Genomic DNA, 27,358 nt, shown 5'->3' with positions numbered 1-27,358 from the left:
GGACCCTCAATCTACCTAAGACAGAGCTATGCACTCCCTGGATCTAGACAGTTCTCTTTCTCTTTATTTTGACGGAACAAAGTTCTTTAGGAAGAACTCTTCATTGTTAGTTTGTTTCAGAGGTCCCAAGAAGGGCTCTGTTGTCTCTATCCTGATCTTATCTTATTGGTTAACATATGGTATCTAGGGTTGGAGATTCGGACAGTCCAAATCCGAATTTTTACCGAATCTGCACGGATTCGGACGGATTCGGACGAGCAGGGGCCGAATCTGAGCTGTCCGAATCCTAACAGATCCGAATCCATGGGATTCGGATTACCAGCCGAATTGCGTTTTTATTTTTTGGTGTTTTTTTCACATTTCGGCCTGCAGGGGAGACATTTTTAAACATATCAGCACCAAATTTTCAGGGTATCATCAGGAGACTGTCCTGATGATACCCTCCAAGTTTGGTGCATTTTGGTTTAGGGGGGCCAAAGTTATGGACCCCCAAAAGTGGTGTCCCTATCCCCCATTCTTTCCAATGGGAACTAAGGAGATGAGGGCTACCCTTTTGAGGGTCCATAACTTTGGCCCCCCTGAACCAAACTGCACCAAACTTGGAGGGTATCATCAGGACAGTCTCCTGATGATACACTGAAATATTGGTACCATTACATCTACAAATGCACCCCCTGCAGGCACCCCCAGAAATTTGCACAAGATTCTTTGTTCTGCAGTGACTTAGCTGCATTGCTGTCAATAGGGAATTTCTGAGGGGGCTGTGGAGTGCACATTTTTCATGGTAAACCCACAAAACTTTCAGGGTATCTTCAGGAGAGTCTCTGGATGACACCATCCAGGTTTGGGGAACTTTACTTCAGGGGGCAGTGGGAGATGGGCCCTACCCTTTTGGGTCCCATAGAATTAAACCCCCTGAAGCAAAATTCCCCAAACCTGGATGGTGTCATCCAGAGACTCTCCTGAAGATACCCTGAAAGTTTTGTGACCATACCTTCAGAAATGTGCACCTCACAGCCCTCTACCAGAAATTTCCCATTGACAGCAATACAGCTAAGTCACTGCAGAACAAAGAATCTTGGGCAAATTTCTGGGGGTGCCTGCAGGGGACGCATTTTGAGATGTATTGGCACCAAATTATCAGGGTATCATCAGGTGACTGTCCTGATGTTGCCCACCAAGTTTGGTGCAGTTTGGTTCAGGTATGGACCCTCAAAAGGGGTGCAACTATCCCCCATTGTTTCCAATGGGAGCTGATAGGGGATGGGGGCTACACCTTTGAGAGTCCATAACTTTGGCTCCCCTGAACCAAACTGCACCAAACTTTGGGGGTATCATCAGGACAGTCTCCTGATGTTACCCTGAAAGTTTGGTGTCACTAGCTTTAAAAATGCTGGTTTGCGTGTTTCACCGCTCACTCACTCCAGCAGGCTTCATGTGCAGGAGCGGTGAAACATGAAAACCGGAATTTTTAAAGCTAGTGGCACCAAATTTCAGGGTATCATCAGGAGACTGTCCTGATGACACCCCCCAAGTTTGGTGCAGTTTGGTTCAGGGGGGGCAAAGTTATGGACCCTCAAAGGTGGCCTCTATCCCCCATTGTTTCCAATGACAGCTAAGGAGATGGTGGCTACCATTTTGAGGGTCCATAACTTTGGCCCCCCTAAACCAAACTGCACCAAGTGTGGGGGTGTCATCAGGACAGTCTCCTGATGATACCCTGAAATTTGGTGCTGATATGTCTAAAAATGTGCCCCTGCAGGCACCCCCAAAAATTTGCCCAAGGTTCTTTTTTTCTGCAGTGACTTCTGCATTGCTGTCAATGTGGAATTTCTGGTGGAGGGCTGTGGGGTGCACATTTATCAAGGTACAGTCACAAAATGTTCAGGGTATCTTCAGGAGAGTCTTTGGATGACACCATCCAGGTTTGAGGAACTTTGCTTATGGGGGCAGTGGGAGATGGACCCTACCCATAACATTGAACCCCTTGAAGCAACGGTCACCAAACCTGGATGGTGTCATGAAGAGACTCTCCTGAAGACACCCTGAAAGTTTTGTGGGTTTACCATGAGAAATGTGCACTCCACAGCCCTCCCACAGAAATTTCCTATTGGCTGCAATGGAGCCAGCCAGCCACTACAGAGCATAGAATCTGGGGAAATTTCTTTGGGTGACTGTGAGGGGTGCAGTTTTAGAGCTACTGTCACCAAAATTTTGGGGTATCATAAATGTACTGTCCCTATGATACTCCCCAAGTTTGGTGAAGTTTGGTTCAGGGGTCCAACATTATGGACCTTCAAAAGTGTAGCCCCCATCTCCTGTTAGCTTCCATTGGAAACAATGGGGGATGGGGCACCCCTTTTGAGGGTCAATAACTTTGCCCCCCCTGAACCAAACTGCACCAAACTTGGGGAGAATCATCAGGACAGTCTCCAGATGATATCCCGAAATTTTGGTGCCGCTAGCTTTAAAATTGCGTCCCCTGCAGGCCAAAACGTGTAAAAACACCCAAAATTCAAAAAAATAATAAAACGGACCCGAATTTTTCGGATTTACCCGAATTTTCGGGTATATCCGAATTGGCTACGATTCGGATTCGGGCATACAAATAATTTTATGCCCCAAAATACCCAAATCCGAATTTTACCGAATTTTTTTAGTATTGACCAACCCTAATGGTATCATATTGGTTTACCACAAGACTAGGGTTCCTTGACCAACTGCCATCAGGTACATTACACTAGGGCTTTAGCCATTTCAACAGCTTTTAAATCTTATGTGGACCTTAATGACATCTGTAAGGCAGTAACATGATCCACTCCATTGACTTTTAGCAAGCACAACACTATGGATGTCAATGCCAGAGCTAAGATGGTTATGGGTAATGCTGTGTTACAATCACTGGTTCACTGACAGCTCCACACCCACCTCCACAGCAGATAAGACTGCCATTCTTCCATGTGAATTGCACAGAGGACACAATGATGGGAAATTACCATAATGGTTGGTTCATCAATTGGTCCTTTGTGCAGGCACATATTCCCCCACCTTCCCTGCTGTGAACTGCCATCAATTAGAAGTACTGTCTCCCTGTGGCAGTGGAAAGAGAACTGGAGGGACAGTGCACCCTTTCCCCTCACCACATGACCTTGGGTGGGAAGAGCAGTTAAGCCAGGCATCTGACTGGGGGGAGGAGAGTATTTGCTATATAACTAAAGCTCCTTTAAAGCTAACGAAAATGCTCGATAGCTGGCTTGCACAAGTGCAGTCCTCCACAAGTGCCTGCACAGAGGACCACTAGATGAACAAACAGTTACATAGGCAGAGCTGTTTATCCCCATTTGTTATAATCTAAATGACTGCTAATATATTTTTGCCATCTTATAAGAAAACTATTCTCAGCTTTAGGTAATCCATCCAATAAAATGGTATACAGATTTTTTTAAAAAAGGAGTTTTTCACATATAGTTTCCTCAAATTTTGACATAGATTGTAACATAAAAACTTTTTAACGTATCACATACATAACCTTTGACTTGTCGACATTCAAAAACCTAATACTAGAAATACTACAACCTTTAACACTGTTACATGATATTACTTTGCAGGCTACAGGTGTTAGCTGTAGTCAATTTCCATTTTCTTAAGTGTGGAAAAACTAAACCATGCTTTTTCTACTATGTCACTAACTACAGAGGCTAAAAGAGAAAGAGTAGTAGTTAGGATTGCTAGCTCCAGCTTGGAAAAATTTGGCAATTGGTGAGTAGATCCTGAGGAAGGTGGATTTTGGAGAGGGGATGGACCACATCACAGTATAATGCCATAGCATCCACCATCCACAGAAGTCATTTTATCTAGGAAACAGATCTCTTTAGTCGGTTATAATTCCAGGATGTTTCCAGGCCCCATCTGAAGATTGACAGTCCTACATGGATCATTCTTGTGCAGTTTGCTAGAAAATGCTATAATGATTTATCTAGTTTAAGAAGAATGGACTGGTTTGAGTCAGCTCTTCTAAGCGAAGGGTAGAAATGGCAACTGCTATTTAAAACAAAGGACAAAATTATTATGTTTGACTTAACGATGAACTTCAACATAAGAAAAAATAGACATCAGTATATATGCCTGTTATTTAGAACTTGGGGATTAAGTAGTTTGTTTTACCTCTGTTGGCAGATTTTTTATTTTGTTATGCATCTGACTGGCTGACCTTTACTGAATGGATGTAAATTAGGAGATAAGAGCTCGAGGCTATAATATTCAACAGTTTGGAAGGGTTTGTTTGGAAGGAAACCACTTTTCAGTCAGCATTTTCCTCTCCTCTAAATAATTTGGATTTCTTAAATGCAGACAAGCCTTTATAAGAACCAAAACTGTACAGGTTAATGCATTCCTAGGATGTATGGTAGTTGGATTTTAATAATGTGAATTCATAACAAGAGTTTATTACTTTTAGCATAGCAATGCATGATAATTCATATCAACATGTAGGCATGCTGGTATGACATAATGACCTAAAGATCTTGTTTAACTTTTGTCGGGAATGTTACTTCCATTTCTGATTTTCCATCACATCTTATTTCTTTCTAAAATGTATTTATTTTACTCCATGAAAATGATGAGGAAGGCTCTGAAGAAAGATTCTGGCTTTCTGTCATGCTTACAGTTGTTACTCTCTCACTCTGAAATTTGTTTTTTTATTGTTTATTGTTTTGATACAGTTACAAACATATTGTCCTCATTTTGTTATTTATTCTTTGCATTGATTTTTGCTATGTTCTGAGAATACTCTTATCCTCATGACATCATTACATACTTAGGCCTCCTAGTATTTTACTTATTTTTCTATCCCTGTTTATTATTCCTTCTCTTTTCTTTCCTGCTCAGGACTAGACTACTTGTAGTACCTATGTATTCTCTCTTTCACTAAGAGGGGAATATTGATTTCCTCTTTTCTTAAAAATAATACAGTTATAGGCACCTTGAAGGATAAGAATGTTTCTGTAACTTTGTACTGTCTGAAGGATGTCATTTTAATGCCTCTTTGTAAATCCTCTTGACCTAAGGGAGAATTTCATGAATCTTTTAAGTAACTGCCTCCAGCAATTAAATCTATTTTTTTCCTCCCAGGATCATAAAATACATCAAGGATTGCACTCAGAAGAACCTTTCTGTTTCAGCATTAACTTAATTTAAATGTTGGTGATAGTTAGGGTTGCCAACTGGCCTACAGAAAAATTCCTTTTACCTTTAACAGAGTCTTAACGGGCAACTATTTGCCAGGTGATTTTGTTTAGCTCAGTGCCATGGAAATGTTTCAGTTTCCTATTTTGATACATTGAACCTCTGTTAAAGAGTTAGGACTTTTCTGTCCAGGCCAGTTGCCAACCCTAGGACTAGTAAACAACCAATCTGTGGTGTGATCACTTTTTGTTTTTATATCTTTTTTATGTCCTGTGGTTTCATCTGGACATCAATCTGATATAATGGACTAGAATCTGGAAGTCTTTTCTATGAAACTCATCAAGTGACTTTCAGTGGAATCCAAAGTGGATTCAGTGCAATTCAAAAGTGCTCAGAAAGCAGTATGACCCCAGGGCAAATATCACTTGTGCTGGCATAAGGGGCATTTATGGCAATGCTGAGGAACTTTTATCAGTGCCGGAGAGCAGCACAGCAATGTGATACATAGGCATCAGAATAGCCATGGCAGCAGTGCACCTTCCATACAGGGACTCACACTGGCACAAAAGAGGGGTGTTCCTGGAGGTAGGCTGATGGCAGTTGGCTCCCTTTCAGGCTGAGAATGCCCACTGTTTCACAAGCAAAGTTACACTGCCAAAAAAACATGGCACAACCCTGTATTATAGGGGTGTGAAAAAGCCTCTCCCATCAGTGCAGCCTCACATCCATGGCCACAGTCAGCGCTAGAAGTCAATCAAGTAACTGGCCAATGGGGCTGTGGTGGAAGCCAGCCCAGCTTCCAATAGCAGGAGTCCACCCCTTTTATAAACACTTTCCTGGACACACAAACCTGGCAGGTAAGGTACATGGCCTGGAATGCTGTCCAACAGCTATCAGATGTGCAGAGTTAGCATGAGCACAGGGCACCCTTGGTAGGGAGGCAAGCAATTGGTAGGAAGGCAAGCAGTTGCAGTACTTTGAACTGTCAGTCTGACACTTTGCCCGTTGGGTTCACTTCTCGCACAATGGGCTGGCACTTTACACCATGGGGCTGACTCAGAACACAACAACCCTTTTACGAGAGCAAATTTTACACCACCTGAGCAGCCAAGCCTTTTCTCTGAATTCACTTTGAAGGTTGGGCAGCTGGGCAGCTGGAAACCAACAGTCTGAAAGCACACAGACAGGTGAGATGCCACTCCCATGGGGAGCTCCATTTCTGATCTCACCTAGTTCTACCTGGGGTCACCCAGTTAGTCAGCTGCAAGGGGCAGGCAGGGTGGGAAGGAAGTGTTCTTCTTCCCATGCATCAGTGAGGCTGAGAGGGGTCTAGGAGGGTGGGAGAGGAAAGGTAAGTGGGGCTAGGCTGTGTATGGAGGGGGAAGGCTGAGGTCAGGAACACATGACTGCCACAACTAGGCTATCCAAGGTCCAAACCTTGCCCCTATAACCACTAAGTCATCTTATTGCAAGGGAGGCTTTCCCTGATGGAGCAGCTGGAAAAAAAGAACAAAGGTGTGACAGTGCAGATAGAATGGGACTGCTGTAGGTTGGCCTGGAGTCAGGCAACCTGGAGGTTGTGGGAGCTGGACCAGTGGCAGGGGCATCTGTGCCAGAGGGACATGGGCAGGAGTTCCCAGCTCAGCAAACACTGATGCCTTCTATGTGAATGACAGTCATAGAACCCTATGCAGTACTCTGGCAAGGGCATGCCCACACCATCTGGGTGGGAGGGCCTCTGTTCGCAGTGCAGGTGGGAAGGGGGCCTGCCTATGCATGTCTGCCAGATCCTTTCCCTGAGAGTTTGCTCCCCATGTCAAAGTGGCTCCTTTGTGGGCCTGCTGGTCACAGTGCAATTGGGCAGGTCCCTCCTTGGGGGGTGGGATTAACTATCATGGAGGCTGGGTTCTTCTGCCTGGTGTTTCTTTCCCCCCACCTTGGGTCTTGGACTGTCCCCTGGTCTTTTTATTGTCCCTTTCAGGGGTTGGAGATTGGAGTCCAGCTAAGAACTCATCGGTCTACTCCTGTCCCTCCCCACCTTGGAATGGCTTTGCTGGCTCTCTCCTCCATTCCTCCATCTGCCTGATGGATTACAGCCAACCTATCCATCAGGGCCCCTGCCCTACCTTCTCCACGCTGGCCCTGCTACACCACCATCCCAGGTCTGTGAACTGGCGTTTTGCTCTGTGTTTTGTTCTGCCATTGCTTGTTCTCTTATTTATTCTTATCCATTTATTTTTATCTTTACTCATTGCCTTAAGGCAGCTATGAAACTGTATGACATTATTGGAATAAAAATAAACAATACAATTTATTATTTTGAATGTACAGCAGTGGGTAGAGGCAAGTGATCTTTATCATGTCAGGGTAACCACTGAAATCTAGAATTCTCTATAGCATGTGAAATGAGAACTTTGTATGATAAGGTGGTATAGAATTACATTAAATAAATCCTAGCTATGCCCATTTGAGGATGCATTCATAAAATATTCATCTTGTAAAAATGTCATGAGAAAAATAACCTCTTGTGGACTTTTTTAATGGCACAAAACAGTTACACAGCCCCAGGTAGGAACAAAATGAGAGCTAAAACATGTTTAAGGTTTATCCTGCTTTTTTCCCTCTTAGATTTCAAACTACATAAAAATATGAAAAGAGATGGCATCATCTATTCTGTTTCCCACATGTCAGAATTCTATAAATATAGTTTAAAACAAGTAGGAAGAATATTAATATATTTTTGTCATGGTTTATAATTCATCTGAATGTTGCCAACTCTTATGAATGCTGGAGTGACCTCTGTAAAAATAGGGCTAAAAATTGAGACTGAGCCACATATTTTCTAACAAACATTTTCAGAATGAAGTTGTAATATATTTTAGAATCCTAACCCTACCAAAACTCCTAGCTTACTTTTTCACACTCTGTTCACTACTTGTATAGACTCTGTTTAGTTTCAGTTCTGACACTATTTTGTATTCTTCCTTTTGCTTCATCTTTCTGGGACATCATCAGTCAGGTGTGACTACATGGCAGTATTACCAACCAATTCAGAGTGCTTCCTGATACACATTGGCCTCACTCTAGCGGATTCCACATGGGTCAAAAACAGCAGTGTGAAAATGGTGTAAAATGGTTTAAAATGCTGTGAAAGGGTTTACACCATTTTCATATCACTGTTTTTCACCCATGCGGAATCCGCCCCTAAGTGCACAAATACTCTTGCGCCCATTCAAATTGTATGGGAGAAGATGAACTGAATCCAAATAAGACAGAGATGAAACTGGCCAAAACTGCCTGATGTTGTACAACTGTCATTAAGGAGGATCAATCAAGAAGGTGTCGGAGGAGGAACTAATGGACCAAAGTTGGTTATTGTCTGGTCCATTTACACTGATCCATGTTTCTATAATGCTAGTCTAGGTTAAGTTGGGTTTACATGAGGTTGCCTTGAAGGCAGAGGTGGAGCTACCAGGGGACCAGAGGTTGCGCATTTCTCCGAGTGCGTGCCAGGGGGCGGAAGATCACTCTGCAGTGCCCCCTTCCTTCCATGGTGCCCCCACACCACACTTACTTTTCTCAAACAGTGCAATCTGCGAAAGCAGCCTGTTTCCTTCAGGCTGAAAATGATGTTGTGGGAACTACACTTCCCAGGAGATCTTGTGAGCCCCAGGGTCTCATGGGAAGTGTAGTTCCCACAAGGCCATTTTCAGCCTGAAGGGAACAGGCCACTTCTCCAGTCTGCACTAAGGTAAGGGGGTGGGTGGGGCACCGCGGAGGGTGTGTGTGGAAAACACAGAGTGTGCACCGGGTGCAATCTGGCCCAGCTATGCCTCTGCTTGAAGGCAATTTGAAAGCTGCAACTAATGCAAAATGTGGTTTCTTGTTTTCTTATGGGAGCAGTCACTCTGAAACACATTATTGTAGTATCAAACAACTACAGTGGTTGTTTGTATAATTTGTGCTCAGTTCAAAGTCCTGGCACCTATCCTTAAGGCCATATATGACCATTGCAGAAGAAATGCCTACTGTTATGCACAAGAACCATTCTTTTCCAGTGCTGGAGTGGGTGACCTGGCATGCCTGGACACTGGGAGTTGCTATATTACTTTAAATGCATATCAGTGTTATTTCCTTGAGTGGGATATCCCTGTCTTTGTCTCAACCTGGATCTGCTTTTTGGCTCCCCTTCTCTTTCTGTGTGTACTTTGTTCTTCCTATTTCTCCCCATAGTTTCTCATGGAGTCAAACATAGACCCTTTCTCCACTTACCCTTTTCCAAGGGTTGCTGCGCACAATCCCCAGCGCGCGGCATCCCTGGCGCGCGCCCGGGCGTCCCCACGACCCTGTGCTCTGCGCGGGGTCATCAAAAGACGCCCTTTGAAAGAGCGCCAGGAATGCCTCACGCTGAGGGGCGCGACAGCAGCAGCTTCGGGGCAGCTGCACTGTCGCCGCCCCTCTCAGTGGGGAGTGCCGAGGGACCCCGTGCTACTCTCCTCGAGTAGCGTGGGGCTTAAGTAAGTGGGGAAAGGGCCATATTGACAGGTCTCTCCTTTACAAATGATGTCTCATACTTCCATGCACACGATGTTGGATCAGCTGGCCAGTTATGACAGGGAAAGTACTCATTAGGCTTCTCTCCTTCCAGTTGCAACCTGAATGTGAACTGAATCTACCGGAATAAATGTAAAATCCATCATTAATATGGAACCAGACAATCATCTTTAGGCTCTATGTCATCATGACGTTAATGTGTGAGGAAGCAGCTTGATTCCTGTGAGGACACTGGCAGACTAATGAAGACCTTTTTCTGTGATTTTTGAGACCCACAGACACCAGCCATGGTTAGACCAATGCCTGCAGGATAATAATTAGATACCTCAGTCTATTCAGAAACATTGTTTACAATATTGACTTCTCCTGTAACCTAATTAAAAGCCTAACTTGGCAAAATGGCATAATCTCCTTTCCCATCAGCAGTCCCTTAGCCTGGACATTAGTCATGCCAATTGCCTGACAAGAGCCCTGAAGATCTGTAATCTGTTACAGTCACCAAAGCTATTCCATCAAGGGTACCAGTCAATGATTGTGGGGATGCAGGTGGACATCTGCCTTGCGACCAAAAGGTATTCTTTCCCTATAGAGGCTTCACTTTTGTGGAATGACTTGCCTGCTCCACAGGGCTTTCCTGTGGTGTGGGAAACCTAAAAAAGTAAAAAAAAAAAACCACCCCGCCCTCACCTTCAAATCTCCCATAGGCGAGAATCATGGCATATATCTGCCAGGAATTCCTCTGGTGCACAGGGGCCAAGCAAGCTCTCGAGACTGACTAGGTTGCCCCCCCTTGAATGCCCCCAGAACACCCACACCATGCAAGCACAGCTGGGAGCCTTGTGGGATCATCGGCACAAAGCTGGGCACTGTGACTGGGTGTCCCAGGGCTCTGCAGTCATCTGGTGATCGAAGATTTGTTTCTACACAGGCGCAAGTGCCTCGGAGAAGGCAAATCTGTCAGCATAAGCCCATGCTGCCTCCAGAAGGGGACTCCCCACGCCAGTCCACCCCAATCCACCCCACTCAAGATTAGGCTGCCTGTGTTATGTGTTTCTTAAGTATTATTTTTATGGCTTGTGGAGTGCTGTGTTGGTTTATTTGAATTATCTGTACTTGCAATGGTGTATTGAACTATTGATATTTACATCAATAGAGAATCAGTGTGGTGTAGCAGATAAGAATTTTGGATTGGTATCTGAGAGACCCAGGTTCAATTCCACATTTGTACCATATAATCTCACAAGGTGACCTTGATCTAGGAACAATCTCTTAGCCTAAACTATCTCTGAGGGTTGTTGTGAAGATAAAATAGAGAAGAGGAAAATGATGCAAGCACTTTGGGTCCCCACTGGGGAGAAAGGGGGAGTATAAATGAAATAAATGAAGTAAATTCATAAAGTTTACTGTTTTAACACATGTTTTTAAGGCCTATTTAAAATTGTAAGCTACCTTGTGCTTTACTGAAAAGTGGGATAGGAATATTCTTAAGTAACTGTAGTAATCCAAAGGGAGAATGCACATAGAATGGTTGTGTATGAATGCCCCACTTTTCAGGTTTGGCAACATTATGGCTAACATTCCAAGGATATAGAAATATGTTGCATATGCTTGACATGTTGCAAGAAAACTTCTTTGTATAAGGATTACTGAGAATTCCATGCCAACTGAAGGAGAGAGAAGCCTTCTATTGGAGGCAATGGAAATAAAAATGGAATCTAAGTTCTAGTTTGCATGGTAAATAACTAGATAGCAGAGTAGCAGGGCAAAGAGTTAATTTTGTTGACATTGATTTGGTTTAATTAGGATATCATATTTAAAAGTTTTGGCAGGTCCAGTGCAGGCTATGGGCAGTGGGGTGGGATTGGAAGGGCACTCTGAGTTATCCCTCAGAAGCAGAATCGGTCTCCTTCATAAGCGGATTGAGTTGCGTAGGATTGACTGACTGACCCACTGAGTCTTTTTAACCTTTGCTGTAAGCAGCTTTGAGCCTGCTTGACAAGGGAGCAGAGGTGTAGCAAGGAGGGAAAGCACCTGGTGCACTGGTGCATCCTCCATCCCAGTCCCGCCCCAGAACGCCCCCACCCCACCCCAGAAAACCCCTGTCCTGCCCCATTCTGCCCCACCTCACACCTGGAACTCCTGGAACGCCCTCACCACACCCCCACAGGGGTTTGCGCCCGGTGCATCACGTGCCCTCCACCCCCTTGGAGTTATGCCTCTGCAAGGGAGTAATGGGATACACATTTGATAAATAAATAAAATATTTAAATGTGGCTCAGTTAATTTCCATAATGTGTTTTAACTTCTTTTAGGGCTATTACAGCAATGTTTAGCTGACTTTCAAAGGTTTATCTTTGAAATGTGTTTATTCCATTGTACTTTCTGAACATTTCAAAATTACACTAATGGAGGAAAAAGGAGACACTGCTGTTCAAGATACACTCCTATTATATGTTTTCTTCATTCTCCATTCTTCAATTGAAAAAGGTAAAGGTGGAAGCACTGGGTCAAAACTGACCCATGGGGTGACCTCATATTACAACATTTATTAGGCTGACTATGTTTACAGGGTGGTTTGCATTGCTTTCCACAGTCATCTATACTTTACCCCCTGCAAATAACAAGAAATAGCAGCAATGGGGAGAAATCAATAACTAATAAAGAAGAGAGTAGCAAGCATCATGTTTTTCAAAGAATTCGTGTTTGTGTATACATGTGGGGATAGAAGTAGCCAAAAATTTAGCTTCTTTGGTGAACTCAAATAAGTTACAGACAGTAGGGAAAACATTATGGCAGTTATTATCAACATTTCAAATTTAACTGCCACATGCTGAGAAATTACAGTGAGAATCAATTTTAGAATATGAAGGAAAAATTTGAACATTGGCCAGGTGTTTATAAAACAGCATGGCTTCTCCTTAGGTAAATCTTTGAGAAGTTAGACTTACATTTGGCATGTCAGTACACGTGCCTCCGTTCTGACATGGTCTTGATGGACATCCATCGATGTCAACTTCACAGTCATGACCTTGGAATCCCACAGGACAATTACAGCTGTATCCAGAAGGATGATCATAGCACACCCCTTTATTCTGACATGGTTGAGAACTACATGCTGCCAGATGCTCTTTGCAAAATGGACCTTAGAAATAAATATAGAAATTAAAAAGCTTTTTTTAAAGTTCAAATTCACATTCAGTCCCCCAGGAGTGTTACAGATAAAAGATTCAAATGAAGCTGTTAATACTGTATCGAAACCATCTTTGGCACATTTTCTTATTGCGGCCAGATGTGCAAATCCTTCCAAGGTGAATAACCACAGGACACGTTCTGGATTAAATTGGGCCACAGCCCTTTATTAATGCTGAAGCTGAGCAAAGAAGAGGAGCGCATCTTAACAGCCGGACAGCATCACAGCTGACCTGGCCACAACCCCAATCCCTATTAGGGAGGACAGAGCGGTCCCAGGCCATTGGGCATTTGCCTCTTGTGGACCCCTAACTACTGGGGTGTTGGGCTTGCCTGCAAAGGCCTCTGCGGCATGCTCCCTGAGTCCAACCCACCCCAACACTCTTACGGAGGCTCCCAACTGCAGGGAGGTCCTTCGTATGATTTTGGCCTCCCCACAAGAATGCGCTCCTCTTCCCAAGCCGCCAGAGCTGCGACATAAAAGCACAAGTAAAACCCCATCCCTAAAGAGGGAGGGAGGGTGGGTCAGATTTGCTAAAGGCACCAAAAGAGGCTGAAGCAACAGCATGCTGCCTGATATATAGGGCGCATGCTCCACCCATTGCCCTATGTGTGATGCACAACATTGCCAGGTGGTCAGACTCCGCCTTTCGACAGCCCAGGGTCACCCATGCTCTTTCCACGGAGTTCACCACATGCCCTGCCCCCTGTCGCAATTACAGGCCTTATTGATTCAAGTGCCATTATTTATAAGGAATGTACAGAACATCATTTTGTTTTGATTCTGATATTTGGACTCTTTGAAGATAGTGATTGCCATTGATGGTTCTTTGAAATATGTGCAATATATGATCTCAGGATAGTTACCAGCTTACAAAATAATTTAATCTTTGCTCATCTAGCAGTTTTAAACACAATAAAGCTACTTTTATAACCACATTGAAAACATAGTGGGTTCCGAGATAGTAGTGCTATGTACAGTATAGAGATCATATTTTAACCACTGTGTCTTAAAACTACTAAAATAAATTGATTTTGTCAGCCTATAATAAATTTTTAGATTTCTGAGACAGTTGTACATAAAAAGATTGTGCTGTAGGACACTGCATATGTTACATCCATATGAATTTATTTAATCTACATGAGCAAAAAAGGACAAAGGAACCACACTGAAGGGTGAGTGTCACAATTAAATGAGATGTTGATTTACTTTTAATTTTACTGTATTAACTGGTTGCTAGGAGCTGGACTCAAGAAGGAAAGATGGATAATAAGTGACAAGGAGAAGTCCTAGGGTAAGAACACTTCATTCATTTCATTGTTGAGATATTGCTTAATCTGCAATCCTTACAGGAAAGATACATCATGGTCACATTCATTATCAGTTAATAGCAGTATGTTACTGTTTGGTAGCTATTTTGAGATTTATTCCAGGGTTCTCCTTTCCACAAATGATTAGGCTTCCGTTGAATTATGCAAAAACAGTTATGGCATTTATTCTAATTTCCATTTGCATTGCTCAATTAACAAAGAAACAAAATTAGCTCAATTCCAGCATGCTCTGCCCTGCTTCTATTTTCATATGTTTCCTCTTTCCCAATAATCAACAATAAGCAAATATTCCTTCATTTTAGATTTTAGTATGGCTCTTCTTTTGACACAGTTTAATCCTTAACATTACCATTGAAAAATATATCCGATTCCTTGTCTTTTGCCTTTCCTTCAAGGAATTTAGGGTGGCTTACTCAGTTCTCACCTTCTCTGTTATTATTCTTTCAATAACCCTGTAAGGTTGGTTAGGCTGAAAGAGAGTGGTCAAAGGTTACCAAGTAAGCTGGTCAAAGGTTACCAAATAAGGCTTAATGGGAACATGAATCCCATTTTCCGTTTTCCTAGCCCAACATTCTAACTGCTACACCACAAACACGGAAAAGGCAGAAAATCCCCAGATTTCCCCTGTCTTATTCACATCATTCTTAGCCTACACAATAATATTCTCAGAGCTGGTGCATACTAAATCGCCACCATTCTGAGGAAAGTTCAGATACCACCCTTTGGAAGCTGTCCAGGTGTAACAGGTTGCCAGGAGTACCAGGAACTTTTTCTTGCTGTCACAAATCTTTATTGCTAAATCAACAGATGCACTGAGAAAAAAAGTTTAATTTCTGTGGTAAATGGATGCGAACAAGAATGGTAACCATAAGAAAGCTCCATGTGGAACTGTGAGGATGGGTTATATATGTTTTTTTGGCTTTTATTCTGATTTACAGTACAAATCATACACCATTCTAAGCCATTGACTGTGCTAAGGCTTGTACTGCCAGCCATCCTTTCCAGTCTAACAGGTAAGCAACAGGATTGGCCTTTGGTCGTGGGGAGGCCGTCCACACCAGGCGGGGCGCAAAACTCAGATTTTGCACCAGGCTCCATTTTCCCAAGCTACACCTCTGAAAGGACTTCTCTTTGCTTATAAATGACAGCAACAGAATTACCCCTGCAGCAAATGCTAAAGACGTCTACACGAAATACAACAAGAATCTCACCTAATAATGTTTAATGGTTGCAATAGTGGAATTGAAGAGGAAAGCTTGTAAAATAGAATATTAGGTATTAAAAATCAGAGGAACGTGAGACTACAATCTTAACTGTATAATCTGTAGGTTAGAAGATTAAGGAGGGATTGGGGAATTTTTAAAATATGATTGCCTTCAATTTTGAGAACTAAGTTAGAGAGATAAGGTTACAATAGAAATATGTTTGTATTTCATACAGAATTGAATATAAGTTAGAATAGTTTAAAAATGTTCTGGTCTAGATACTAATGGAAAAATAACATTTTATAGATAACTTTAACAATGGGTTGAGATTGAGAAGTCAAGTAATTAAATGTAGTGTGCACTCTCTGTTTCACATAGTTTAGAGCAGGGGTCGACAGCCTTTACCACTCAAAGAGCCATTTGGAGCCATTTTCCACGGGTCCAAAGATCTACCGAGCTAGGGAGGTGGCTCCACACGAAACTGCCTCTGGTTCGGCCCCTCCAACCTTTCCTTCCAGCTCTGGAAGGCAAAGGCGCCGGGCAGGGAATCCCCCTCTTCCCGACAAAGCAGGCAGCCACCTGCTCCGTGGGGCAGAGGGGGGATGGCGACTGCAGCCTGCCTGGTGCTGTGGGGATGGCAGAGGGGGGATGGCAGCTGCTCGGGAGAAACAGAGGGGTTTGCAGAGGGACAGAGGGGCTGAGGGGGGATGGCGGATGCAGCCTGCCCGGTGCTGCGGGGATGGCAGCAGCACCGGGCAGGGAAACTCCCTCTGCTTGATGGAGCAGGCAGCCGTCTGCTCCGTGGGGCAGAGGAGGGATGGCGGCTGCAGGGATGGCAGAGGGGGGATGGCAGCTGCTCTGGAGGGACACACCCACGCTACCCTCTGACCTCCAGGGGTTGGAGGGCAGCGTAGACGTGTCCTTCCAGCCCTCCAGGGCAGCCTGGAAGGAGAGGTGAGTGAAGGGGACATGAAAAGCGGCACCCTCACGCATGGAGTCGCCTCTGGTTTGGCCCCTCCACTCAACCTTTCCTTCCAGCATTGCTCTGGAGGACATGCCCACATTACCCTCTGACCTCCAGACTGCAGTATAAGGCTGAAAGAGCCGCATACGGCTCCGGAGCCACAGGTTGCAGACCCCTAGTTTAGAGTGATTGGTTCACTATTGTGTATTGTACTGTATCACATTAGTTGTGCTTGTAAATGTTAAAAAATGAATAGAAATTATTATTTTTTAAAAGATTAGTGTCCCTGGACTAAATGTTCCTGTTCAACATAAAATTTACTCAAGAGCCATCCGATATCTGCTACTGGTTATAGAGGTCTCTTGGTTAAATGGATCACTCCCCACCCCTTCTTTCAGAGAGCTAAGTCATGGCTCAACAGTACAATCATAAACAGGTCTACTCAGAATCTTTTCAAGTCTACACAGTGGTGCTGACTCCCAGTAAAACGCTTTTATTATGGTTGCATTGTAAACCTTTGTCCCAGACACTGTTCCATTTTGACAGTGCTCATGGCAAGAATTGTTTTGTTTCACTTTCTGACCACTTTCTGACCTCACGCAATGATTCATTCCAACCCCATGAGGATATTCTGTGTAAAATTCCCAACCAGAAAAAATTCTATAACATTGTCCACACAAATTGCATAGTAGATATTTCTTCAGCACTTAAATTCACAAACCCAGTAATTCCAGAAAGCTCTGGAGGGTAGGCATGGACATATTTGAATTTAATTAGCTTCAAAGATTTTGAGAATTAGCTCTACATATTCTATGCACTTAAGGCACTTCTGTGGGGATTTGCCAGAGAATATGCCAGAGAATTCTGGAAACCATTTACTCCTTTATTTCTTAACTAATGGTTTTTGCTATCACCCCTATAATTATTTCACAGCTTTTCCAAAACATTAGTAAGAGACTATTTGTCAGCAGCAGTTTGAAACATTTTTGTCCATGAGGAATGCTGGGATATGCTTTGTATAAAGAGTTTTGTTCATGAAGGACATTTAGATTTGCTTCAGAGGCAGTACCACTATTGCCATACATCTGTAAGCCATATGACAGATAACAATAAACATCTTCTGATTCACATGCTGCTACAACCACTAGGTTTAGCCATTCTGCTTTATTGTTATTAACATAAATGGACTCTTCACTTCATTGTCTGAGAAGGCATTTAGGTGTGGGTCATGCCTGCAGTTCCTGTTCTTTCATTCATCCTACCTATTTGCTTTATAGCAGAAAAAAAAAGCTTTAGACATTTGTATTCATATAAAAATAAAGCAAGGACAGCTGCAGGTCTAATGCATATGACTATGACCTGGCATAAACATGGCCTATTATAGCTTTAAAAGCCATTTTCAGCTTAAACGGAAGAATTGTTGCTTTTTCTCAGAAATTAGGATAATTTGATCTCTCTCTAGAGCATGGGCCAAATGCCTCTTAACCTTTTCCTGTAATAAGCAGATATACTTTGCAGTACAGCCTTCTAATCACTAATACTGAGCGATACAAAAACAGGTAGAATAGATTTTCTTAACTAGGGCACCCAGTAAAATGGCACTGATTTCTCTGGGGAAGTGTGGAGGGAAACGCAATCTAAAGGAAATCCTACAAATGCTAGAAACGTCACTTGACACAGCCAAATACCTACAATGAAATGTTCTGAAACTTTTTAGACTTTCCTTTCTATTCATGGGCAACAATGACACCATCAACATGATAGAGGAACACTCAAAGTTCAAAAATCTCACAAGCCAATGTTTATGCTATCATGGGATATTTCTGCCAATTATTACATTGCCCTAGAACAGTGGTTCTCAACCTTCCTAATGCCGCAATGCTTTAATACAGTTCCAATCCTAACATTTATCCGTTTTACGGATGGAGACCTCTGATGCAGAGAGTCTTAGGCGACCCCTGTGAAAGGGTCATTTGACCCCCAAAGGGGTTGTGACCCACAGGTTGAGAACTGCTGCCCTAGAACCCCCCCCCTCCACTGAGGACACAGGACATCTGTATATGTTTCCGGCACTCGCTGTTGGCAGGTGCTCATTTCCAGCATTCCCTGGAATTGGTTACTCCAGGTCTTCAGTAATCCTGGAGGCCTCAGAAGCAAGGGAGGAGGACTCATTGGCTTCCTCTCCCTCAACACTTGGCAAGTTTCCCAGCAACTGCCAATCAACAGTTTCCTCTCCGCTTCCCTTCTCCCTCTAATAGGGGTGGTCCTGCCTCCATGGCTCCATCCCTCCAACCTCTAGATCTGGGCCAAGCCCACCCTTCTCAAGCCCTAAGGGCTGCCTTGGCAGTCTCTCCTGCCCACTTTCTCCATGACCTCTCCTGTGGCCCACTCTTCCTGCCTTGGCAGATACCGAGGCCTGACTGTTTCTCCCACCCTGCCCTCCTGATCTGCCTGCCTTTGTATTCATATAAATGCTCCCTTGTGAGTGCTTTTTTGAACCACATGAATGGAGGTCTAGGGATAGCCAGCAGAGCCCTGCTCCTAGAAATCCTAGGCAAAGGTTTTTTGTTTGATATCACAGCTGCCAGATCTTTAACTGTTTATTGGCCTTTCACTACAATTTAAGCCTCACCCAGAGGCCTAGGATGTTGTATTGTATCGACATAGTATTCATACGGGTCCCAGCAGAGCTGCCTTCTGACTCTGACAGATGTTAATTTTGTCAATTTGAAGATGTTTCAAGTGCTCCCTAGCATTTTTGGAATGGCACCTAGGGTGCCGATTGCCACTGGGATGACCTCAGCTGGTTTGTGCCATAGTTGCTGTAACTCAGTATTTAGTGACCTTTTCATGTTCTTTTTCAATGATCCTCCTATCAGGTACTTCTATGACAATGATGGTCACTTTCTAGTCCTCAATAACAGTGATGTCTGGAGTATTATGTGGCAACACTTTGTTTGGATTTGGAAGTCCCATAAGATCTTGACCTTCTCATTTTCCATTACTTTCTCTGGACAATGTTCCCACCAGAAGCAAGTCCTAATTTTTAGCTGTCCTCATTTTGTATTTCCTGCATAAATTCCAGTGGATCATATTGGCTACTGAGTTGTGCCTCTGTTTGTACTCAGTCTGGGCGATCTTTTTGCAGCAGTTGAAAACATAATCTACAGTTTCATCAGCTTCGTTGCACAATCTGCATTTTGCATCATCCAAGGATTTTTTTTTACTCTGGCCTTGATCCAACTTGTTCTAATGGCTTGCCCTTGAGTGGCTAAAATAAGGAATTCAGTTTCCTTTTTCAGAATTCCAGTTATTAACCACAGCCAGGCCTTTTAGTTCTCCACATTGTCCTTGATCTTTTACAGAAACTGGCCATGCACTACTTTGTTGTACCAGCTTTCTGTCCTCATTTTAATCACATTTTTTCTGTATTCTTGTTTGGTTTTCTGGGCTTTCAGTAAATGTCTGTTCTTCACTTCAATCAATGCCTGTTCTTGACTTTCATTCACATAATTGGCCAGCACATGTTTCTTGTCTTCCATTGTTTGCTTTACTTCCTCTGCCACTAGATCTTTAGGAAAGGCATAATCTATCAGTATCACTATGTGTGTGTAAGGCATGGTGCGTTGTCACAATGCTTCTGAGTTTTTCTATCCAGTACATCCAAATCAGCCTGTGTCCAGTTTATGATTCTTGCAGTGTATCTGAAGACAGGTATGGCCCAGGTGCTGATGGCCTTAATGGTATCCCCACCATTTAATTTGGATTTCAAAATTTTCCTGACCCTTTGGGTATATTCTCTGCTGACCATAGTTTTCACTTGCCTGTGCTTGATGTTATCCAGCTGCAAAATGCCCAGGTATTTATAGGCTTCCTTTTGGTTGCAATTGGTTTGTTGGTCATTAGGTATTTCTATGGTGTCACTCTCATGATATTGCCCCTCTTTATTGCCACAGTAGTGCTCTGTGGCCAAATTCCATTTGAAATGTCTGTGCTGAATATTCGGACTGTTTTCACTAGTGATTGGGTTTTTGTGCCTGATTTCCCATACAGCTTCAAATTATCTAGATACAGCAAATGTGAGGTTTTTTCCAAGTCTTTGGCCATTTGATATCCCAACAGTTTTCTTCAAAATTACCATTAGTGGGATCTTTGATGATTTGTCCACTTGTAGCCCACTTGTCAATGCATGCCTAGAGACCTCAGCATGCAATGTGACCCTTGTTAACCCATGTGACAACCACCAATGTGGTATGGAATTTTTTTTATTTGTTTCACCACTTTGTATTGGTTGGTGCTCACTCTTGGTCTGGTATCTTGGATGAGACCTGTCTGACTTGGGAGACCCTTCTGGTAGTATACTTCTAGCATAGCTCTCAATGTCATTGAAGCATGCAAACCCCTTCCCCATGACAATGGGATGTCCATGAGGGGGGGATGATGATGATGATGATGATGATGATGATGATGATGATGATGATGATGATGATGATGATGATGATGATGATGATGATGATGATTTTATTTGACTTAGGCTCAGGGCAGATATTTTAGAATGTCCAAGTAAATTTAGAAATATTTGTATATGTTGTTAGAAGCAGAAACTTTATAGAAATATTATAGAAGATGAATATGTCTCTACAAATGTCAAAACAAACAACCCACCCCCCAGAAACCAATGTGGTATAGACTGAAGCCATAATTAAGCAGAGAAAATGAAACCTCAAAGATGGAGGTTAAAAAGGTATTCCTTCCAAATAAAAATAATTCCTGCTTAGCCCAAATAAGCACAGAACAGCGCATCTCAGGGAAAAGGATCTATACTGTATCAAAAAGCTGAACAACAATATGAAAATGAACTCTTTTTAATTAAATAGGAGATGCTAACCTTTCTAGTTCGAGTTGTGGATTATTATCAGGCCATATCAGACCTGTAAAAGCATCTGAAGTAAACAAGTTGAGCAACAACATTTCATCTCTGTACTTAGGCCAGAGAAAAGCTACATGTCCAGAAAATTACTATTTTCAAGCATATTCCACTATAGTTAAGCTGAGTAGATGTACTTTCATAAGACTATTGTACAACATGCAATTATCTGCATTCATTTTTCCTTAGAACGAAATTACAGATGCAATTCAAAGGGTAATAGAATATCCTTCGGCTCAGGGTCCTTCCCATTCCTCTACAATTTGTGCCTTTGCCTTAACCCTCCTTCATACACCACAACTGTATTTCAAAAGGAGCATTGGAAGAAGTGCAGAATGGAGTGGTGGGTGCACATTTCAACTTTCTGAGAATCTTGCCTTTCATTTTAAAAAAGCAAATTTCTAATCATTGTATTTACTTACTTACTTCAATTGTAGCCCACCTTTCTTGTTTAGATTCAGATTTTTAAAAAAATTAAAAAACCAATTCAAGCGGACACAAAGTTCTCCAATAAGCAAACAGCAATGACAAACAAATGCAAATGACCAAACAAACTGTCTAAGGCATGACAAGTAGACTGCAAAAGTAGATGGCAATGAAAAAAGGAAGATGATATATGCAATAAATGCTGCAATAGACTATTATTATATTGCCTTATAAAGGCGACCTCCTGAGCTGTTCCATTATGCAACGGTTATAATCACTTTGTGAAAATGCACTCCTGAACATTTTTGTTATCACATTTTAGAAAATGATGGATATGCAGGGCCTTCCTCACCTTCTCAGGCAGACCATTCCACAATGTGGGGGCCACCCCAGAGAATGCAAATGCGCAATTGTTGATCCTACCTGTTAGCTTCTGAAGGTTTTTCTCAGATAAATAAAGCTGTAAGAGGTAGAATACAGCAGGAGAGGCAGCCTTGCAGTTATGAGGGTATGTGGGTCCAAGACCATTATGGACTTTTTAGGTAATTACTAGAACCTTGAACTGAATATCATAACTGATTGGGAACTAATGGAACATCTGTAGAATGGGCATGACATGTGTAAAGGATAAAGATACAAGGGGAAAGAGAGAGAGGCCCTTACAAACTTCGAGACCCCGTTGGGAGAAGAAGGAGGGCGAGAGAGAAATATAGATTCAAAAGTCCCCACACTATGCTTCAGACTAGGGAAAAGGGATCTTCTTATTTACTTCGCTGCCACCATAAAAATGAAAGAAAACTAGGAATCCCCCCAACTGCTGCTGGTTTGCAAAAAACATAAAGGATCCCACCTCACATACATACACTTGGTCTGAGGGGAATGTCCTTCAGAGTCCCTTTCAATAAAAGGGAGGGAACTCAAAAACTATGGTCTGGTGATTCTAGAAGCCTACTTAGGAACCAGTGCACACTACTACAATTCCCTCTTCCTTGCCACATAAAACGCATGAGCTGGCACAGAGGAGTAACTTTAAAGCATAGAAATAGGAATTCTATTTTGGGAGAAACTAAAGAAAGGTTTCTCTAAAATACTTGACTCAAAGAGGTTCTTACGCTTTTAATGGTTTCTAGGAGCCTTAAGGCGATGTTACTCTCCAGCCACATTTCATACGCACACATTGTGACACAGCAGTGGCCAGGTGTCTCTTAAAGGAAAAGGTACATTTTAGCTTTCGAACTAATGCAAATTTCCTTACGACACACAGACACTAGTCTGTACCTGCCTCCTAATACCCACTGATCACATTTAAACACCCAGTCTAAGCCCAGGAGATTCTGGCACACTTGGCCTCCCTCTCTTCCACTAATCCTAATATGGCTTCACTGCCTCTGGACCGGCTTCTCCCAGACTGGTGATTCTGGTGATACACACAGGGGCAAGGCAGACTTGATAGGTCTGGACAGTTTTAAACCGCCAAGCTCCTGAATGACGCTTCGATCTGCACCCAGTCAGGGCCTCTTCTCTCTGTGAAGCATACACAGCTTAGACAGGGACTGGACTTCTGTCAGCCAACTCTGCTGAGACAGAATCCTTTTCTTCCAGAACTAACAGACTCCTCTCTGCCAGACTCTGCTCTGTTCTGACTGATCTTCAGTCTCGACTGGTCTCTGTCAGACTCTGACTAGAACTGTCCTCACTCTAAGTGCTGTAAGCACACTAGCTCCCCCTAGCTTTGGCCAAACGTTATTGGACCTTTTCCAACCAATCAGGTAGGTTCTTTGCTTGTGGAGCCTTTTTCTTTACTCTGGCTGTTGCTAAGGCCTTCTTAACTAGGCCTGCTGTACACCAGCCCTTCAGGGTGGGGTAAGTTCGTTACAACATGCATGTTCTGCTGAGTGCTCAGTAGTAACTCGACTACAGTATTCTGTATCAAATGGACTCTCTAAGTTGTCATTAAGTACAGATCCATGTAAAATACATTATTTGAAATATAAGAATAATATTTTCTGAAGTCTTAAGAATCATGGAAAGGGTTAAAAGGTAGAGCTTCGGTATCCTTGACACTCTCCATGATAAGCAAACTCTGACTAAATTACAAAAGAAAAGGGTCAAATGGGCTTAATTTGCCTAGTTTATTTACATTGCAGAATTCAGATTCTCTAAGGGCAGAATATGGATTTTAGACTGCCTGTGTGTGTGTGTGTGAATCAAACACATATTCCTTGTCTACAGGCAGCAAGTGGTGGTTGCCAAACACGTACAGACAATTGCTCCCATTTCTCACAGTCTGACACCATTACAAGCCGTTTCTTTTTAAAGTTATCTCCAAGTTATACCAGAATAGAACAAAGAGGTATAGGGCAGAAGTCCTCAATGTGGTGCCCATGGTGCCCTGGTACACACCAACCCTTTTTACTGGTGCCCACAAAGTGGTTTAAGAAAGTTGATAGGCCAGGTAAAGTTTTTGCCCAGAAGAGCTTCTGATTGGCTATACAGATGAAAAGGCATCCTATTAAATAGCCTTTCTGAAATGTTGAGAAGTTACTATTAAAATTATATTGGCTCCACCTGCTATGGCAGCCATTTTGGGGTTGTTCCCACTACCTAGAGTCAGAATTCTTTCCAGGTAAAAAGGATTAGAGAGCTCTGCTATAGAGTAAAACTGGATCATGTGTGCTTGCCCTTACATGAATTTGACCAAACTTATGAATAACCTGTAGGTTCACAAAGTGTATCAACATAGACCTTGTTTGTATGGTTTTGTATTTGACCGGGTTAATGGGCAGTCTGTATATGTATATTTGGTAAACTATAAGCTTTGTTCTCAAATATGTTTAAAGGCAATAGAGGGGGGCAGCAGGCATGATCCTCTTTCTTTCATATTCATGTTTTCCTGGGATAACTTATGAACAGTCCTCATGTGAATAATAATTCTGCTCAAGATGACTGTAATGTATAGTCTTGCCTTCTGTTACTCTCATCACCTATGCAGTTATCAGTTAGGATGAAAATAATGAGTATCTGCATGTTGTCTTATGTGCTTCCAGTGGTCAGTATTAGGAATGGATGAGTATGTTCCCTTTTGGTTCTATTTGTTTCTGTATGTTTTCACTATGAACTATTTTCTGCTGGCAGGGGCTGATGGGAAATGTAGTTCATGAACATCTGGAGAGCCGCAGGTTGCAGACCCCTGGCCTAGATGCATGCTGTGCCAAAGAAGGCTCAGTTCATATCCAGATGACCCCAAGGAGGTGACAAACTGAGTCATCAGACCTTGTCATGATTTGCAGTTCAATAAAGTCTAGTTTGTGCCACAACTGTTTCTCTGTTTGGTTCTGACTGCCTAACAGGAGCTCCATCCCCTCCCTGCCCCCTCCCTCCCGACTCATGGGTGACTTTCTGAGAGGTGTCCAATGACACATCCAAGAGAGAAAGCTCTTGGGTGGTTGTGGATGGTTATGCAGGTGCCCCTGATTCCCCATCATGGTCATCTGCCAGACATAGCAGGATATCAGGGAGATGTTATCTAGGTGATTGACATACATTCCTGGAACTGTGCAACTGCTTAAAATAACAAATTGCTGCTGCTAGAAAGATATATATAGCCAGCCTGCTATATGTATCCACTGCCATTTGTGCATTCTTTCCTTGATCTTTACTTTATGGCTTCACACACTTTGTAGACAACTAGGCTTCTCCTGGTACCTCTGTCCCATGGGAACTGTGTTACATCCATTATCTCGTAGGGCAGGAAACCAGGTGGCTTTCTGTTGCTATCTGCTGCTGACATTGGGGCACCTTAGCTCCAAAGACTGGAATTATGTAAGCCACTTTGAGTCCCCATGCAAGAGAAAGGTGGGCAATGGATAGAGTAAATTAATAATTGTGTGTTTGCTCTAGTAAGATGGGGCTCTGTCACCCAGGAGGAAGATATCACCCATAGGGAAGGTATCATTGAGTGGATAGGGGATCACAGGCATTCTTGGAGTCAATGGGAGTGGGAGAGCCAGTGCAGCAGACACACTCAGTGTCTTTAGAGACAGATGGAGAGAACACTGGTAAGAGAGGTAGGCAGTCAGATCATATGTGCAATAATAGGAGAGTTGGCAGCCTTTCTGGGGCCTTGTGATGACAACTAAGTGGGAGCGGATAGAGTTCTGCCTCAAGAGAGGGATGCTTTCTTCTGGACATGGAGAGATTGCCGCATCTGTAGCAGAAGCTGACAGGCAACTAATGAGATGCTGATGTCACAAGAGACATTGGGGACAGCTAAGGGGCATCAAGGTGGGATGTATTAAAATAATTGACAGAATTGTCCATTGGAAACAATGGGAGATGCTGGAATGCCCAATTGACATTTTGGCAGCCAGAAATGCAAAACAACTTGCATGAGTTCCATTTCAATGCATTATTGCACACGAAAGTCACAATGAATGCAGACTGGACAGACTCTCTTTATCATGTCCCCGTGCCTTGTTCAAGATGATGGCAACATTTGCAGCATTTGGGTCAGGGCCTACTTGGGGTCTTTTAAGGAGAGAGATTGTTGTGAACCTTGCCCACTTTGTCAGCTGCCCAGATACTGGTGAGAAGGCTGAAGGTGGGGGGAGGTATATTGCAGACATAGAGCATCAGTCCCTGGCCCATCCCTTAGCAGCCCTCAGCTGTGATGTGTAGAGGGCTAGGGCTCCCCTGCTCCTGTCAGCCCATGATTGGTTCTGCCTGTACTGTCAATCACAGCCCATCCGTTGCAACACAACATCTAAATGTAATGCTATAGCACAGTTACTGGAGACAGCGACATCGTTGCAGCCTCCAAAAACTCAGCAACACACTTTTTCTTCTCAGCCGCTCACTAATGAAACCCTTCAGGGAGTTTCATCAGTGACTGGCTGCAGTACAGTGTGCAACCCTCAGGATTGCACTATGTATATATAATGGATAATATTGACTGACTAAAGGACAAGTCCGGAATTTTAAAAAAATATTTAGAAGGAAGCAAAAGTGATATGAAAATGGAGATGCACAGCTTTGCTTCACAGGAGAAAACAAAAGAAAATGGCAATATTCATTCAGATCTGGTAAGCAGCAAAATTCAATCCTACCCCAGTTAACATGTTACTATATTGATTTGAAAACCCTTTTTCATAACACACAACTCAGTAAATATTTGCGGCTATCTATTAACAATGGCTTCCACTATTTACTCTTCTTCTGAGAATAATAACTGATATTCTCATGTGAACATATTCTGACCACTGAAGTAGAACTTCCAATTGCTTTTGGAGTTCACCAAACCCACTATGCCTACTCTTAACTGAATGGTTGTTAGCAAGGAAAGTTGAGGCAAACTAATCTTATGAAGTAATATTACCTAGCCTTATTTTGAAAGAGATTCATTTTTGAGCAAGTTTTGAAAACTAATGGATAAAAATAGCACTTTTTAGCCTGTTGGTTTTATTACCAAGGAGATAAACCACATTTCTGTAATTATTTATTGCTGTTAAAGAAAAAAAAGATGCCCTGATCCTTACAAGAAAACATAATTAGAATATGATATACTTCTATACCTTCAAA

The 27,358-nt window shown here is 42.8% G+C and overlaps 1 protein-coding gene across 1 annotated transcript in view; it reads right to left on the bottom strand.

Moving 5' to 3' along the window:
- The window catches only part of LOC125437838 (protein eyes shut homolog), a 148,507-nt gene that overhangs the window by 70,893 nt on the left and 50,256 nt on the right, over positions 1-27,358 (bottom strand). Inside the window, exon 3 of the mRNA XM_048505855.1 lies at positions 12,687-12,880. Within this exon, the coding sequence (XP_048361812.1) occupies positions 12,687-12,880 (194 nt within the window). The remainder of the gene's footprint in view (positions 1-12,686; positions 12,881-27,358) is intronic.

This window comes from Sphaerodactylus townsendi, linkage group LG01, assembly GCF_021028975.2.
Source record: "Sphaerodactylus townsendi isolate TG3544 linkage group LG01, MPM_Stown_v2.3, whole genome shotgun sequence".
NCBI classification, from domain to species: domain Eukaryota; kingdom Metazoa; phylum Chordata; class Lepidosauria; order Squamata; family Sphaerodactylidae; genus Sphaerodactylus; species Sphaerodactylus townsendi.
The sequence above is the reverse complement of the archived record's forward strand: the minus strand, read 5'-3'. Positions and strand labels throughout refer to the sequence as shown.